Source organism: Nyctereutes procyonoides, unplaced genomic scaffold, assembly GCF_905146905.1.
Source record: "Nyctereutes procyonoides isolate TBG_1078 unplaced genomic scaffold, NYPRO_anot_genome, whole genome shotgun sequence".
Lineage (NCBI taxonomy): Eukaryota > Metazoa > Chordata > Mammalia > Carnivora > Canidae > Nyctereutes > Nyctereutes procyonoides.
Window position 1 is genome coordinate 40,413,785 of NW_026575043.1, and position 17,845 is coordinate 40,431,629.

Consider the following 17,845-nt stretch of genomic DNA (forward strand, 5'->3'; position numbering starts at 1 on the left):
TCTGTGTTCGCTTAAACATGAAAACTGACCTTAATATGTTCACAGATGAGAAATAACTCTAAAGAGAGGCCTCGGTGATCTTTTTCAGAAAGCTCAGTTGTAAGTTTTCGAGGAGGAAAGCCAAATATTGCCCAAGACTCGTTCAGGCACATCATCGGGCAGGCCTCACAGACCCGCGGCGTGGGGGCCTCGGGGCCCTAGGCAGGGCACGTGCGAGAGGAAGTGGCGCTGTCAGTCCGCGCGGCGCTGGTAGACCCTTCAACGTGGAGCTATGGGAGGCCTGGAGAAGAAGAAGGTGAATGAGGCGGTATCCCCGGCGGGGTGGCGCTGGGGAGAGGGGGGCCGGGCGGGAGATGGGAGCGAGGGAGCCAGGGGACTGGACCTTTCCCGCCCGTGGCCCCTCAGGTGTTCAGAAACGGCTGTGACCTATGCGATGAAAGACAACTATGAGAAGGGGTCCGAGGATGGGCGAGGGTGGCAGTACTCGTCCGATGAAGTCCGGGAAAGAACTTTGGAGTAGGGCTGTAAATGAAAGTTGGGAGTTGCGAAGGAAAGCTTCACTCCAAATGCAGACCGGGCCGGAAGACAACTGTTTACTGAAACAATAATAAACGTTACGTAAAGTTTACTATTCCGTCAAGTTTATGATCTCCAAAACTCGTTATTCCCTTCTCTGTTAAACCTGCCCTGGATGCTGGGGAGGGAAACATAAACAGTCAGATGTGGTCCCTGCCTTCCCCGAGCTCACTTTCTAGCGAGGAAAGGGTTAACACTGAACAACCAAATGAAACGATCACAGATTGTTAAATGTGATATGAAAGAGAAGAGCGGAGAATATAGAAGAATACTTACTTCGGTTAGTGTCGTGTGGGAAGGTCTCTCCAACTCAACGTTTGGGCTGAAATCCGAAAGATCAGAAGATCTCAGATGGGTTCTGGGGCCTGGGAGTTCTTAGCGAGCAAACCTGACGGGAAACTCAGTAGCAAGACTGTTAGGTGGGAAAGGCTTTCTGTGTGCAGAACATTAGAAGGACATCAAGGTGGTTGGGTATGGTAAACCAAGGGAAGAATGGCATTTGGTGAGGTTAAGGTTAGACAGGGACCAGATGTGGAAGGCCTGTGAGCCACCGTGAGGAGCTTGGTTTTTATTCCAAGTGCAGAAGGCTTCAACTAAAGGGGAAGTACCATAGTCGTTTTTTCAAGGATTTGTTTGTTGCAGTATGGAGGATCACCTTAGTGGTATGAAAAGATTGGGGAAGGGGTGAAAGTGAGGAAGATGCAGTTGCCTCTTGTTTCCTTCAGATTGTAAGTTTCTGTTGTTTATGTTTAACCCAGCACGCTATTGAACAACCAGTAAGTGCTAGTGTCTGGAATTACGAATATATAAGATGGAGGGATGCCTGGGTGGCTCAGCCGTTGAGCATCTGCCTTCGGCCTCAGCGCATGATCCTGGAGTTCCAGGATTGAATCCCACATCGGGCTCCCTGCGAGGAGCCTGCTTCTTCCTCCACCTATGTCTCTGCCTCTCACTCTGTGTCTCTCATGAATAAATAAATAAAATCCTCTAAAAAATAAGATGGATAATCTTCCCTTGCAGCGTGGATGCAGCTATGTAAACAAACCACGACAGAGTTTTTTTTTGTTGTTGTTGTTTTTGTTTTTTTTAAGATTTTACTTATTTGAGAGAGAGCATGAGCAGGGAGGTAGACGAAGAAGCAGGCTCCCTGCCGAGGAGGGAGCCTGACATGGGGCTCTGTCCCAGGACCCTGGATCATGACCCAAGTCAAAGGCAGATGATTAACTGACTGAGTCACCCAGGCACCTCAGATCATGACAGTTTTTAATGCTGGGTTTCACAAGCATTTTGAGCCAGATATTGCTTTGTTGTAGAGTGCTGTCCTGTGCATCATAGGATGTTTAGTAACATCTTGACCTCTTACACACTAGATGCCAATGGCACTCAACAATCCAAAATGCCTAATTCCCTTCCCTCCATCCCATACACAGCCAGGGAGTAAAACCATCCCAATTGAGAACTACTTAAACACTTGATGTTTAAAATAATAAGCATGATGACAGACACATATGTGATGTAAGGCTACGGAAAACACTTTTAATGAACAGTTAGCTTTCTGAGACAGACTGAAGCTCATCTTTGTATCTCCAGTAAACAATGTCTGGAGGAAAGAATAAATGGTGTATTTTGTGACAGGGAGCAGTAAGACAGTGAAGGGTTATAAACATACTTTCGGCTTGAAGCTCGGCCGCCATCATGAACAACACAGTAACTATCCAGACCAGGAAGTTCATGACCAACCAACTGCTTCAGCGGAAACAGATGGTCATTGATGTTCTTCTCCCCGGGAAGGCAACAGTACCTAAGACAGAAATTCGGGAAAAACTAGCCAAAATGTACAAGACCACACCAGATGTCATATTTGTATTTGGATTCAGAACCCATTTTGGTGGTGGCAAGACAACTGGCTTTGGCATGATTTATGATTCCTTGGATTATGCAAAGAAAAATGAACCCAAACATAGACTTGCAAAAGATGGCTTGTATGAGAAGAAAAAGACTTCAAGAAAACAGCGCAAAGAATACAAAAACAGAATGAAGAAAGTCAGGGCGACTGCAAAAGCCAACGTTGGTACTGGCAAAAAGTGAGCTGGAGATTGGACAACAGAAGGAGTAAAGATTCTGCAGTGGCTTTATCCGAGGTGATTGTGCAGATTTTTCATGAGAGGATTAATAAACTAAGAACGTTAAAAAAATAAACATACTTTCAAGGGGCTATAGGTTTCTCTCTTTAGAGCTGGACTGGCCATCAAGGTACCTGCTGTCTTACTGCAGAGGATGATCTTGTTTGGAAAGGCATTCCTGGTACAATGTACTGCTGCTCTTTATCATTGATACAGAGATGCGACCATGAGGCAGCATCTTGGCACTACAGACATCCACATGGTTGCATCAGATGGTATGCTCCTTGGGAGTAGGTAGAGACGAGGCCTTCTGTCTTCATTGCCCTCATAGCATCTAGCTTAATACTTGGAACACAGTAGAGGTCCTCTTTTTTCTGTTAAATGAATGAATGGTGGAAGGAAGAGGCTTTGGCTTAGAGCATGCATTTTGAACTGGATATCACTCAGAAGGGAACAAAAATTAGTTGAAGGGGACTTAGATATTTCAATGGTTTATGGCACTTTAAAAAGACCACATTACACGGGTATTTGGATGGCTCAGTCGATTAAGCTTCTGACTCTTCGACTCAGGTCATGATCTCAGGGTCATGGGATCTAGCCCCATGTCAGGGCTCCACACTCGGGGGGGGGGGGGTCTGCTGAATAGTCTCTTCTTTGCCTCTCCTTCTGTGTGTGTGCACATGCTCTCTCTTCTGTAAATTAAACAAACAGAAAAGACCACATTACGTTATAGGTCTGGTATGTTTGTAGTATTAACATATCATGGGGTTGTGAGAGGGGACGATTAAGGGGAAGCATGGTCTAAAAAGGCTTCTAGTGGTAGGTGTTGGTCATAATGAAAAAGTTGAAAAAAACTGGCTTAGGGGATTAGGCCCTGAGGCTCAGGACTCAGACCTATGTTTGAATCCCAGCCCCTAAAAAACTATGTGACTTGGATAGGTTGTTTTACTGAGCCTGTTTCTTCTCAGTAAAATGAGAATTTTAATGGCACCGATGCCATGGGGTTATGAGGAGTAAATGAAATAATGTGTGGAAATCATTAATCACAACAGCCAGTACTTAGAGCTACTACCAAGCATAACACCTGATCTATAGCAACTTCATGGCCCCCAGTATCATGCAGATGTATGTGTCCTTTACACTGATTACTGTAAGGACAGTGCAGGAGAGCTTGTTCAGGCAGGTGGACTCCCTCTAGCATTTCCTGCCCCAGAAGCCTCTTGGTTACTCACTGCAATTGTTGCTAATGGTCAGCTATTTTTTTTTTTTTCTCCCCAAGTATGAACGAGGCTCTGCCACCAACTACATCACCCGAAACAAAGCCCGGAAGAAGCTGCAGCTGAGCCTGGCTGACTTCAGGTGAGGCTGGAGGAGATTGGAATAGAGGAACCGAGTGGGGGTGCCTGGACAGTGAGTCACACTCAGTGATGGTGAAAACTCAGCTGCCTTCCTATCTTACCTGTGCTACCACAAACTCTGTCTAGAATCCTGATAGCCCTCCTCTTCCTTGTCTGGCTTTGCTTTAATGAGCTGTGCTTTGCCAGCTGTGGGTCTGTAGGGAAGCTGGAGAATGGGTCATGCCACTCTGGGTCATCAGAATAGGCCTACTGGTACAATGCGTTGCTATTCTCTGGCTGGGTCTTTGTCACCCATCCCTTCCCTTCTGGCAGAAGAGACCCCTGATCCTACAGCTAGGGGTCCTCAGCTCCTCTTAGAGTCCAGTCCACAGTTTCCCACATCCTTGAGGCCTGCTGTATGGCTTACTTTTAGTCACCCAGCACTTCCACCCTTACAGCCTTTGTCCTTCTAGGATGCTTTTCCCTCAACTTTTTATATGTCTGAAATGTTGGTTTCTCAGCAAGGCCTTTCTTGACTCCCTCTGCTAAAAGTGGTACCTGCCATCTGGCCTCTGTCAACATCCTGATTGTTTCCTTTCTGGTACACGTGACAGTCTGCATTAGGTGATTTTCGGGGCTTATGATTGTCAGATACTGGACAGGAACATGAATTCTGCAAGGGTAGGGCCCCTGTTTTACCTGTTCACTGCTGTTTTGCAGGCCTGCTGTGGCCAGTGCTCAGCACGTTTACGCCTTTATCTTCCAGGCGGCTGTGCATCCTGAAGGGAATTTATCCTCATGAACCCAAACATAAGAAGAAGGTTAACAAAGGCTCTACAGCAGCCCGAACTTTTTACCTTCTTAAAGACATCAAGTTCCTCCTCCATGAACCCATTGTCAACAAGTTCCGGGAGTACAAGGTGAGGCCTGGATTCTGTGGTCTGGATGGGGTCCATCACTGCTCTATGACCCACCAACTGTGACCTTGGGCAGATTGTTTAACCTCTCTGAGCAAGCCTGTAGAAGGGTGAGGTAATTCTACCTCAAAGGAATGTCTTGAGGATTAACTGAGATCATGTGTGCAAATCATTTGCACGGAACCTGGCAAATGATTAATGCTTTTTACCTGTTGTACCTTTCCACTGGTCCTTTGGAAAATAAATTTATTGCCTCTGAAGCAAAGATAGTACTATTTTAGGTACTCTTGGGTGTATTCTTCTCTGCCCAAAGAAACTGCTCCTTTTCAAATTCTTTCTGGAATTGCTCCCAGGAGACCAAGCTTTCCATTCCATAAATGGAAACTATTAAATGCTTAAATCCCACAGGGAAAGTAGAAACCTCATTAGACCAAATGCTGGTAATTGAAAGTAGACTGCTGTTACTGAAACCTTTGTAGAGTGGCAGGGCCAGGCTGAGCCCTGGGCTGGTGGCGGGGTGGGGGTTGGGGGGTGTTGAGGCGCCACTTGGTGGCTACAGGAGACTGGCCAGCACCTGCTGCTGGCCCTCTTACCCAAGTCCATGAGGTAGATGGCTGGCTCTGTTTTGCTTCTGGGTTTTTTAGCTACGTAAACTCACTGCGTTGGAAGTGGGCCCGTTGTGGGTAATGGCTGTCGTGACTATTCAGCAGATGTAGCCTTAGAGCCTCTGAAGAGTGCCAAGGGTAAGCCTGACCAAAAGTACTTATAGGGAAGAAATCAATTGATTCGGAGGACATTCTGGGCCTATACCTGGGCCCGTGGCTTATTTCATGCCTGTACAGACTGGTGCTGAAAATGAAGCCCAGCCTTCCTGGTGCTGAGCTGCCCTGCCAAGGGGTCACTTGGCCTCTGTTGGAAAATAGGGCTGAAAACATGTTTTCATGTAAACGTGTGGAGTCAGCGCATCTGAGTGGTTATCTCTGGTTATCCATTACAATGGTATAGTGGTCTGGCTCTGCTCATCTGTGTGGGTCAGTTTTGATATTTTTTGTAGTTCACTGTTTTATACATCCTGGGCTGAGGGGATCAGATGGCACAATCAGATAGCTGTGATCAGCTTCAGGAGGCCTTGAGAGTCCTCCCGTTCCATGTATCCCACTTTAGTGGAAGAGACCCTTGGCCCCAGTGTCAGTGATCTCCTCCTCTTTCCCAGGTGTTTGTCCGGAAGCTCCGGAAGGCGTATGGGAAGAGTGAGTGGAACACTGTGGAGCGTCTAAAGGACAACAAGCCCAACTACAAACTTGACCACATTGTCAAGGAGCGGTGAGTTGGGAACTCAGTCATAAAACTGGGACTAAGACCAGGACCTTGCTCAAGTTGGTGGCATCCTTTTGGAGGAAGCAGACCAAAAAACCAAAAAATTGCTAGAATAATTACAAGTCACAGCAAGTGGGGATCCCTGGGTGGCTCAGTGGTTTAGTGTCTGCCTTCAGCCTCTAGGGTATGATCCTGGAGTCCCAGGATTGAGTCCCACATCCGGCTCCCTGCATGGAGCCTGCTTCTCCCTCTGCCTGTGTCTCGGCCTCTCTCTCTCTCTCTATGTATCATGAATAAATTAAAAATCTTAAAAAAAAAAAAAAGTCACAGCAAGCTCCATATGGGATGCTAACTGTATGAAGGGACCGAGAGACATACGTTACTTATAGGCTTGTCAGAGTAGGTGTCTGGGGGCAGACGTTTGAACTAGCCAAAGGAAATAACGGAAACAGCAGGTGCAAAGGCCCTGTGGTGATCAAGAGCCAAAGTTCTGGGATTGCACCCCAGGCATGTGAGCAGATGTGCAGACGTGGGTGCCACTGACCTTGAGTATTCTTGCCCAGTCTTCTCAGCGGTCCTACTCATCCACTGGCTAAGTCAGTGGTTCTTAACCAGTAATAGTTTGGGCCCCAGGAGACATTTGGCAATACCTAGAGACATTGTGGTTCTCATGACAGGATATGGAGCAGGGGAAGGAGTCCTACTGGTGTTTAATGGGTAAAGACCAGGGATGCTGCTAAACACCCTATAGTACACAGGATAATCCCTGCCTCACAGGACAACCAGCCCAAATTGTCAGTAGTGGTAAGGTTTAGAAATCCTGGGCTAATGAATGTCCGTCTTCTCTTGGGGGCTGACAGCCTAGAAACACTTGCTCCAGGCTGGATGGACTTGGCTGCACTAAGTCGGACCTGCCATGGGCTAGCATGGAGAGAACCCCAGCAGAGGAGTCCGACATGTGGTGTTCTCACCACAGCTCTGCAGCCTGCAAGCTGGGCAGCCTGGGAACAGTTCCTGCTCTGAGCAAGCTCTCCTCTTAGAGACGATAGCTTCTGTCATGCCTGGGGCACACAGCTGTTGTGCGAAGCAAATGCAAAACTTGCACGAGAAAAAAAGCCAGGTGTCTGGATTCATGCCCACACCAGGTGGCAGTGTGGTTATGGTGTTCCAAATCTGTGTCACCTCCATCTCCTTAGCCATCGTTTTAAAAAAAAAAAAGGCAGATGGCTCAGAAATAGTTGGTGCTGTTTCTACAAAGGTCCTGGCTGGGTTGGTGGGTTTGTACATGAGACAGAGGAAACTTTGAGGCACCAGATTGAGGTTGCCTGCCCACCAGAAAGCCAGATGCCTCTCCTCTTGTGGTCTTTGGAGAGGTCCCTGCAGGCTTTCTTCCATCTCAGTATGGTTTGAAGACTGGCAGATTCCTCCTGACACATTGCAGGGAGTGACATCACCTAGGGCTGGAAGGACCAGGGCATCTCTGGTCTCGTGGCTTTCAGAGTCCCTTTTTGAAGCAGCAGAACACTTCTGTAAAAGAAAGCTTTCTGGAGGGCATTTTGCGTGCCAGGGGCTCCCAAAATTGTCCTGGCTAGGGGAGGGAGACCTGAAGCCCTGTCTGTCTACTTGTCCTTAGGCATTTCCAGGGAGTTACACGAGCCCAGTTTGAAACCAACTGTTTGGCCCAGCAGTCGTTTTCCAAGTGAAATCACTGGGCTTGGGTGAGGCCAAGTGACCCATCCTGGGTCACAGCTGGGGCTGAAATCCAAGTATTATTACACATACCTCAGTGTCTCCTCCATGACTTGGGCCCTCATCCCTCAGCAGGGCAGCCACGAAGTAGTCGATCCTGCCGAGGGTTGCTTGTTCTCGTCAGCTTCCCCATTTGCCACAGGAATCCTGGAAGTGCTTTCTTGCTCTGGCTTTTCCTGGCCCAGGACTGAAAAAATTCCAATATTTTTGCCATCTGATTTTTTTTTTTAAGACTTATTTATTTATTCATGAGACACAGAGACTGAGAGAGAGGCAGAGACATAGGCAGAGGGAGAAGCAGACTCCTCCTGGGGAACCCGATGCGGGACTCTATCCCGGATCCTGGGACCACAACCTGAGCCAAAGGCAGGCGCTTAACCACTGAGCCACCCAGGCTTCCCTGCCATCTGGTTCTAATTGGTTCTGCAAACTAGACAGAGGGCTGAGTGATGAGGGACAAGATGTAACTCACTGTGGTGACCTGTGGTTGGACCCAGCCATAAGTGCATCTGAGTGTATTCCAGCCCCCATCCTCCACCTTGACCCACTAGGTCACATTTTTCTGCTTTCTGTTTTGGACATCCGGATATATTTGCTTCGGACTATGGTTACCACTTTGAAAAAGAGTTAGACACTGACTCAATCTACGCTCTTTGATCACAAAGAGAAGTAGGTCCAGACTGAGTCCTTGATGTGCAGTGAGTGTCTTTAGGACCATCATTGGGATTTCTCTGATCCTCAGAGCTAAGTGGGCTCTGAAGTGGGTCCTCATTCTGTGCTTCCTCCCAAGGCTATGGGGAAGCTGGCACTGCCAGGCCCCTGGGCATTGCCTAACTCTGTGGTCAGGAGGTGGTAGTGGCTAGGCCTGCTTAGGAATGGGGCCACTGGAGCGACTGACAGAGTGGACAAGAAGTTCAGGGCCCCCGTTGGAGCCTAGGCTGACTGAGCCTGTGAGCACTGCCCTCCTGGCCCTGCAGGTACCCCACATTCATAGATGCTCTGCGGGACCTGGATGATGCCCTCTCCATGTGCTTCCTCTTCTCCACCTTCCCACGGACTGGCAAGTGCCATGTACAGACCATTCAGCTGTGCCGCCGGCTCACAGTGGAGTTCCTGCACTACGTCATTGCTGCCCGTGCCCTGCGCAAGGTTAGCCTAGGGCTGCCTGGGGGCAGGGGGCCTGCTCTGCTACCAACCCTGCCTCCCAGTGCCTTTCACCATACCATCCCCTCCCCTCAGGTCTTCCTGTCCATCAAAGGCATTTACTACCAAGCTGAGGTGCTAGGACAGCCCATTGTGTGGATCACGCCCTATGCCTTCTCCCATGATGTGAGTATGCCTGTGGGGAAGGGAAGGTGGGGTCTTGTGCTGGGCCGTTGCTCCTTCTCTGGCTTGTAGACAGGACTTGGGCGGAGGGGGGATTTTGTTGTCCTGTATAGTCTAGCATGTGCTGGGTTCCCAAGTGCAGCCGGGGGTGGGATGTGGGGGGTGAGGAATGTAGCACACAGCATCGTAGTAAAAGCTGGAGCCAGCCTGTCTCCAGTCTTCCCAGCTGGGTGACCTCGGACATGTTTCTGCACCTCTCTGTGCCTCAGCCAGTAATGTGCCTTTCTAAGCCTTGTTCTGACGATTTAAGGGAAAAAAAATCTTTCAAAGTGCCTGGTGCTTGGCCCTTTGGAATTGCTGAGTGAACAGGGAGCAGCTGTCAAAGCTTGGACAGTGGCAGAGCCCAGTCCTACCCTCAGATCCATGGGGTCATTGTCCCCCTTGCCACTAGTGGCTGCCAGACCTTAGCCACATTGTTTTGCTGAACTCCTCAGCTTCTCCTGACTCCCCTCCAGGGCTGGGAGAGTGGAGGAGGTGGGGGAGGGTGAGCACATGAGAAGCTTTTAGCACATGGCACTTCTTCCTATTTATCTTGTTTTAGACTAGTATTTTTGGCAGGGATTCACAGAAAGAAATCCTGATTTTGCCTCATAGGGCAATATTAGCCTCTAATCCTCCACGTGGTCTTGGCCAGGCTCTCCTGCCTAACTTGTCATCCTGTGGGCCTGCATTTGGCCCGGTTCCCTGCCTGTGCCTTGACCAGCAAATGTGCTAGCCTGGCTGGACAATCTGTTTGCTGACCAGGTTTTCGGGTGCTCCAGGCTGAGCTGGGGGTCTGGGCCCCTCCCCTTCTTTCTGGGCTGGCGGGGTTCCAAGGCCAGAACCTGCTCTGACCACAGGGCAGTGAAGATGTGTGGGGGCAGGCTGTAGTCCGTGGGTGAGAGGCAACTTGGCCCTCAACAACCCCCTCTTCCCCAGCTCGTCCCTCCTCTTCTCCTCCTTCCTTCCTGTCTTCTTGCCATGCCTCCTTCCTCTCTAGCCCTCCCTCTTTTTCCTTCTCTCTGATGTCCCACCCCCACACTGCTCAGACTGGTCTTTGTATGTCCTCTGTGTGGTGAATAGGGCCCTTTCGAGGCCAGCCTCCACACAGCTGTCCCTGGGGGAAGGGAACAGGCTGCCCATTCCTCCTTCCTCCCTGGCCAGCTCACTGTCACTACTTCCTCCCAGCAGGAGGATGGGGGACCAGTCCTGGGTCATAACTGAGGCCCTGATGTGCCTTCTTCCCCTGAGCAGCTAGTGCTGGGCTCCTCAAAGTAGGACCCAGGCAAGTAGTAGGGTGGGATTGAGGGTGGGTGGGTGAAGGGGCCCTGCTCTGCACTTTGGAGAACGGAGTGGAGTTAGTCCTCAGATGCTTCCCTGGCAGATGCTCTTGGAGGGGTGGAGGGATGGAGGGTGAATGGGAGGATAGGTGGCGCACCTCTGGGTTCCTGCGCCCTCACATACTGCCTAAGGGCAGAATGGAGAAGCAGCTCAAAGTCATGGGCACGCCCAGCATAAAAGGGATGTTGTCATCACCACCAGTTTTGACATTGTTCGGCATATGGTGCCATCCAGGGCCTGAGGGGTCAGCAGGGCTGGGCTGGCCTCCCTGGTTGTGGGGAGCAGTGCTGCTCAGAAGTCAAAGCACTTTGTCTGGCCCCCCAGATCCTTCCCCTGTTCTGCTTTATCAACTCCTCAAGGGCAAAGATGATCCTTTCCATGTCCCCTGCTTGCTGGGTTGGCAGCTCTTGAGGGTAGCCAGGTGCTTTTGCCCCAAGCAGGCAGCTTTTCTCCCACCATTCCTCCAGAGCTTCCTGGGGCCGAGCCAGGCAGCTGTCCCATCTCGTGCTGGGTCTTCAAGTTGTGCGTGTCACTCTGGCTGGGACCTGGGCTTGGAGTCGCTGAATTGAGTGTCTGTCTCAGTGCTCCTGCCAAGGCTTAAGGGTGCCAAGTTCTGTCCACCAAGGCAGACAGACTGCATGCTGCAGGGCCGCCTCTCCCAGCTGGGCTGGCAATGGGGCTAGGCATGGGGAGGCCAACAGGTGAGCCCCGGAGAAGATGTTAAACGAAGAATGTGGGGTGATTCAGGGCAGGGTGAGCTCTGACCACAGCAGCCCTGGAAGGCTGCCTCTGTGGCCGAAGTCTGGCTTGAACTCGGACTTGCAGGGTGCGTGGGGAGCTGGGGCAAGGGCGGGGAGCGCTAGCCAGTTCCTTTGATGTTCCTTTTTGCGGCTTGAGGATCTGGCAAGGCCTTAGGATGCCCCTAGCCCTTGGGAACCCTCCAAAGCCTACCCCAGAGTGCTTGTGGTGGGACACATCATACAGCCCCTTCTCACGGGGAGGAGGTCTGAGGGCAGGTTCCGCTGTGGAGGAGCCCTGGGCGGGCTGGAACCCGTGTCCTATGTGGGTCGTCGGTGCCACCTTTCCCCAATACTTTGCCCACACTGCCAACGGATCGTCTGTGCCCCCTAGCACCCAACGGACGTTGACTACAGGGTCATGGCCACCTTCACTGAGTTCTACACCACTCTGCTGGGTTTCGTCAACTTCCGGCTCTACCAGTCGCTCAACCTGCACTACCCACCCAAGGTAGGGCTCCAGCCCAGCCCAGGTCCTTCTTAGCATGTGGGGGCCATAGCCCTTCTCTGCCCATGTGGAGGCAGGGCCTGTGGTATCCTCTCCCTCTGACCTTTCCCCTGCCTCCCAGCTGGAGGGTCAGGCCCAAACAGAGGCGAAGACCAGTGAGGACACCTATGCATTGGACTCGGAGAGTTCTATGGAGGTGAGAGAAGTTTCCAGAGCACCAGCCCTGCATCCCCTCAGACGATGGTCACTGGCCTGGAGGTGGGGGTGTGCATGGCTAAATGGGTGGGCTTAGGGCTTGCCCTTGGAACCCAAACCCCCTGATGTCCCAGAACTGTCACTACTCCCTCTTCGCCACCCTGACCACGCCCCCAGACAAGACCCTCCACCTGCAAGCAGCAGCCCTTTTCTTTCCCATAGAAACTGGCGGCCCTCGGTGCCAGTCTGGCTCGCATGGTGGTGCCTGTGGAGGAGGAGGCTGAGATGGATGAATTTCCTGCTGATGGGGTGAGGACTGCGTGCCGGGATGGGGGGGTGCTTGGGAATGGGGGGTCTAGATGGAAGTTGGGGACCATCTCCAGGCTCTGCCCTCCAGTGCGGGAGTGGGCAGGCCTGAGAGTGCCATGGTTTCTTCATGGCAGGAGATGACTGTGCAGGAGGAGGACCGCAGGAAGGAGCTGGAGGCACAGGAAAAGCACAAGAAACTTTTTGAGGGCCTAAAGTTCTTCCTGAACCGCGAGGTGCCGCGTGAAGCCCTGGCTTTCATAATCAGGTACAAGGTTGACGGTGTCTGTCACACTCTAGGCTGGGTCCCCCATGGATGCCCAGCAGTAATGTCAGGATGGTGTCAATATCCACCCTTCAGGGCTGTTGTGTAGATTGACCAGAACGGGCGTGGAGAATGTTGAGCACGTGCCTGAGCGTACAGGAAGCACTTGTCAGAGGGCAGCTGGCACCACTTTCTCGCTGGCTCAGGCCAGGCTCTGCTGGGCCCACACTGGAGGTGTCAGCCCAATAACGATCCTGATGTGGGGAAGAGATGGATGTGTCCTAGGAGAGTGAGTTTGTAAACCACTGGGTCCTGGGGCAGGCACTTCATGCTGCTAAATACTCTTGTGGTCTCCCCCTGTGCCTGTAGGAGCTTTGGGGGGGATGTATCCTGGGACAAGTCTCTGTGCATTGGGGCTACATATGATGTCACAGACTCCTGCGTCACCCACCAGATTGTCGACCGGCCTGGGCAGCAGACACCTATTATTGGCAGGTAGGTCCCTAAGGATCTCATCTTTGTCTGCCTGTGTGGGTTTCTGGGGGCAGAGGTCTGTCTCAAGCCCCAGATGCCATGGGGGTTCGGGTTGCTTCCATGACTCATCTCTGCCACCAGGTACTATGTGCAGCCCCAGTGGGTATTTGACTGTGTGAATGCCCGGCTCCTCCTCCCCGTGGCAGACTACTTCCCTGGAGTGCAGCTGCCTCCACACCTCTCGCCCTTCGTGTCAGAGAAGGAAGGAGATTACATCCCTCCTGAGAAGCTGAAGCTGCTGGCCCTGCAGCGGGGAGAGCACCCAGGTGAGTGGGCCAGGTGATGGGATGGATGGGTTCCTCTGGGCTGGCTTTAGACTCCTTGGCCTCACCTTGTTTCCCCCCTTGGCTTCAAAGGTGGCAAGCTCTTGAGAATGGGACGGCAGGGGTACAGAGCCCTTTAAACCAACCTTTGGATTAAGGCTTAGGAGAAAGGAACATTAGTGTCCTACAGTCAGCTATTACTTGATGTTCAGAGTAACCAAGCAGTAGTGTTGTGGAGGCTGTCATTGGTATTTTTATAGGAGGTGGCAGAGGTCAGGAAGGGGGGTCCTGGAGTGCCCTCTGGAGACAGTTGGGGCTGTGGGGAGACGTGCCAGAGGGAATCACAACTGGGACATCCCTGCACTGTCTTTGGAATGTCTTCATGGCTGAAGAGTATGGTGACTGGCCCCAGCTCCCACCCTGCGAGGAGGAGAGCAGGCTCCCATGGCATTCAGAAGTCACTGGCTGTTTATAGGAAATACAGACGAATCTGAAGAGGAAGATGAGGAAGATGATGATGGTGATGAAGGGGGAGAAAATGAAGAGGAGGAGGAAGAAGATGCAGAGGCTGGTTCAGAAAAGGAAGAAGAGGCCCACCTGACATCCCTAGAAGAGCAGAGGATGGAGGAGAAGGTACTGGGAAGCTGACTTGGGGTGTAGCCTGGGAAGCAGCCCCACTGGCCATCTCTGGGGCCAGCCCCTGCCCAGAGGGCAAGAGCCAGGGGACTGGTGGGGGTGGGGGTTGGGGGGGGACCTGCATCCACAAGTGTCCTCCCGGTGTCTGCAGAAGCCCCGAGTGATGGCAGGCACCGTGAAGCTGCAGGACAAGCAGCGGCTAGCCCAGGAGGAGGAGAATGAAGCCAAGCGCCTGGCCATCATGATGATGAAGAAGCGGGAGAAGTACCTTTATAACAAGATCATGTTTGGCAAGAGGCGCAAAATCCGAGAGGTGAGCCCCTGCCACCTGCCTGAGACTCCAGGTGTGGCCACCAGATGTGGCTGCACAGGTGAACTTTGGAACCAGCTGACTCTCCCCTGTGCAGACTCCAGGCCATTTCTTTCTCCCCACCCCCCCCCCACCCCCCTCCAGGCCATTTCTTAGCCTTTCTCTTAGGTTGCCCGTCTGGCCCGACCCCTGAGGGTCTGCATGGGCATATTGGTGTCAGCAGTTTGTGCCTGGGCTTTCTTCAGGGCTTCAGTCTCCTTACGTTTAGCTCTTTCTTTTCTTTGTTTTAAAAATATTTTATTTATTTCTTTGAGGGAGAAAGCGAGTATGAGTCGGGGGGGCGGTGAGGCAGAGGAAGGGGGAGAAGCAGGCTCCCCCTGAGCAGGGAGCCCCACCCAGGACTCAATCCCAGGACCCCGAGATCATGACCTTAGCCAAAGGTAGACGCTTGACTGGCTGAGCCACCCAGGCACCTCTGTCCAGCTGAGTTTACTGAAATCTGGGGACAAAGCTGTCCTAGCAGACTCAGTGCCCGCTTTCACAAATGACCACTTAATAGATGTGTATAAAGCAGGAGGGACTATGGGAGGTTTGGGTTAGATTTCCATTTTGTTTCTCTCGTTTACAAAGTCATAGATGCTCATTGTAAAAAAAAAAAAAATTCAAGTTCTCTGCACGCCACAATTCTGTAATCGATGATGTAGAAGTGGCTCACAGTCCTGCCTTTGGGGTGATCTGTAATTACAGCACTCCAGTTTCTCTTGTGTGTATAATACATTATTTTGGAGCCATTGTGCCACATACAGGTTGTTTGGGAGTGTGTTTTTCATTTAACCATAGGGTGAATTTCTTGCTATGAGCTCATACAAGTGACTTGTTTTCTGCTAATAAGATCAGATTGCTTTTCATTTTGAGTCATTCTTAGAAAACACCCTTGAGCACATCACATCTTTGCCTGCCTCTGAAGTCTCTACAAGGTAAATTTGCAGGCTTGTAATTGCCAGGTTGAAAGGCCTGTGAATGTTTTGTAGTAGATAGTGCCAGATGGGCCCCAGGGGAAAGACTGCTGTTCCAGGTTGACCCCTCCCCAGCAGCCTGGTGAAAGTTTGATTGGCATGCAGCTTTCCCAAGGAGGAAGGTAAATGGAGCGTTTACCTCCAGCTCTGGGAGCCTGGGATTCTCCTAATTCGTTGTGAGCCCATAAAATAATAGAGACTTAAAAGCAAAGGTAAAGACCTGTTTTATTGCCTGAGGTTATTCAAGTGTTGTTTATCCTCCTGGTAAACTGCCTATTTAACTTTTCTGAAAGTTCTGCCTTTAAAAAGGGATGGCCTAGGGGCACTTGGGTGGCTCAGATCGTGATTCGAGTTCCTGGGATCCGAGTTCCTGGGATAGAGTTCCCCCTGCATCTGGCTCCCCGTAGGGAACCTGCTTCTCCCTCTGCCTATGTCTCTGCCTCTCTCTGTGTGTCTCTCATGAATAAATAAAACCTTTAAAATAAATAAATAAATACAAAGGGATGGCTTTGAGGAGGAGGAGGAGAAGTACCCTGCAATCACAGCTTGATCCCCCCTTCATCCTCACAGGCCAACAAACTGGCAGAGAAGCGGAAAGCCCATGATGAGGCTGTGAGATCTCAGAAGAAGGCCAAGAAGATCAGGCCAGTGTGAATGGTGGCAGCCTTTTGATGAGTGAGGCCCGTCGCCCTGCTCCTGGCAGCTGGACTTGGCACAGGCAGGCCAGAGGACCCAGGCTTGGTGGCAGGACCAGAGCCTCTTCTGTTTTCATCCCCTTCCTCCCCCTGCTGGCGCTGGCTTCCTCTTACGCTCTCTGGCTGGAACCCCAGCCGCCGTTGGATGGAGCTCCCTGTTGGTGACTGGGCAGAGGAGAGGCCTCTGATGTTCCCAGGAGTCAGTGACATGGGAGGTAGGGGCCTGAGCAGCCCCTCACCAGCTGCTCCTGTTCCTCCTGGCTTTCTGCAGCAGCCCCCTCATGCCATGGTTGGACCTGTAATTCTGCTGCTGTGATGGGGTGTGGGTGGGGAAGCATTTGTTATTAAACTGCTGGAGTTTTGGAACCAGTTGAATTCTATGTTCACAAGACTTCATGGGGTTGGAGAAGGGCCACCCAGTGAAGTGGAGTCTGCCCTTGGTTCACATTCCAGCCCAGGTATTTTTCCTCTGTGAACATTGCTTCCTCCTGTGTAAGTGAGAGGTAGAAATTCTGGAGTCTAGGGGTTGGAGGAGGGTGGTGGGTGCAGAGGGTTCAGTGACAATGTTATGCAGGCTCAATTGAGTCAGGTAAGTAGGGTGCTCTGTAAATAGCAACTATGATCATCATAACTTGCTGCTGGAGTGAGCCCAGAATATGGAAGCCAGTGCCTGAAGAACCTGTAGGGGCTGGAGTTGAGGGTACCTAGCTTTACCTTGTAGGCTTGTGGGCCAAACCACGTAGTAACCCCCAGTATGGGCATTGTCAGCAGCCTGACTTGTGACCTTTGCTGGGCCATCCTTACAGCTTCCTACTTAACCCTGACAGTGCCCTTGCCAAGGCCTGGAGAGACATGCCTCTGCCCAGACTGCCAATGCCTCACAGCAGAGCCAGGGCCAGAAACCAGGGTGCAGGGTGGTCACTCAGCTCCCCAGATCAGACAGGGATTTCTGAATAGCTCCACAGGGGGCCAAGGGCTGTCAGGAACAGCGCCCGGGTGGCAGAGTGTGGGTTTGGAACTGGGCTCCATGTATCCCCAATCTAGGCACCTGGGGGCCTTGGCTCTCTGCCCCTCATTGTGCTTAGCCCCTGTAGAAGTTTTTCAGGCTGTGGCTGCAGGCCCACCCTTGGGGAGTGAGGGGCCAGAGAACCCAGGACGGCTGTCTTGGCCGGGCCTTGCTGTGGAGAGAGCTACATTAAGCTCTGGCATTTCTTGAGGTTGGGGTAGAAGTGCTTCCAGAGGCAGGAATGGGATCGGGGTCGCCCGAGGGGATGGCTTGGGCTTTCCTGGGTGCTCGGGCCTCCTGGGGCTGTGGCAAGGGTGCTGGGGTAAGACAGGAGGGTGAGCCTATTGGATTTGGAAAATCCCTGGCAATCATGCTGGTGTGGAATTTTCCCCGTTCTAGAGTTGCCCAGCAATGGCGGGGGCCGCAGGGCTCTGATGCAGCCCAAGCTCTGCTGAGTGCCCAGCAGATTTCAAGGTGCCCACAGGTGGAGCTGCACATTCCCAAACCAGGGCGGCATTTGTGCCAGTCTTTGGTCCTCCCCTGGGGTGAGGAAGGGAGCTGGGGTCTGAAGAGAGGCGGGCCTCGGTGGGGCACCTGCATTCTGCAGTTGTAAGGACACTCCGGAGAGATGGGATCAGCCGAGACCACC

The 17,845-nt window shown here is 51.8% G+C and overlaps 2 protein-coding genes across 2 annotated transcripts; both read left to right on the forward strand.

The window, feature by feature from the left end:
• Positions 1-216: 216 nt before the first annotated feature.
• Positions 217-16,565, forward strand: PES1 (pescadillo ribosomal biogenesis factor 1). Its single transcript, XM_055323337.1, has 15 exons — positions 217-295; positions 3,979-4,058; positions 4,803-4,956; positions 6,167-6,276; positions 8,997-9,168; positions 9,259-9,348; positions 11,857-11,973; positions 12,092-12,166; positions 12,388-12,474; positions 12,609-12,739; positions 13,106-13,231; positions 13,352-13,536; positions 14,009-14,166; positions 14,321-14,482; positions 16,066-16,565. The coding sequence occupies exons 1-15, from the start codon at positions 272-274 to the stop codon at positions 16,147-16,149; spliced, it is 1,755 nt and encodes a 584-aa protein (XP_055179312.1). The 5' UTR covers positions 217-271; the 3' UTR covers positions 16,150-16,565.
• Positions 2,272-2,765, forward strand: LOC129508364 (40S ribosomal protein S24-like). The gene has a single exon (XM_055323338.1). It carries the CDS (start codon positions 2,272-2,274, stop codon positions 2,662-2,664), a length of 393 nt encoding a protein of 130 aa, XP_055179313.1. The 3' UTR covers positions 2,665-2,765.
• Positions 16,566-17,845: the final 1,280 nt, after the last annotated feature.

What these genes read in the sequence shown, in the direction of transcription:
- PES1 (XM_055323337.1), top strand. Translation starts at nt 272, where the DNA reads ATGGGAGGCCTGGAGAAGAAGAAG. An exon ending in CCTATGCCTTCTCCCATGAT is followed by an intron (nt 9,349 to 11,856) that starts GTGAGTATGCCT and finishes TGTGCCCCCTAG; the next exon opens with CACCCAACGGACGTTGACTA. An exon ending in ATGAATTTCCTGCTGATGGG is followed by an intron (nt 12,475 to 12,608) that starts GTGAGGACTGCG and finishes TCTTCATGGCAG; the next exon opens with GAGATGACTGTGCAGGAGGA.
- LOC129508364 (XM_055323338.1), top strand. Translation starts at nt 2,272, where the DNA reads ATGAACAACACAGTAACTATCCAGACCAGGAAGTTCATGACCAACCAA.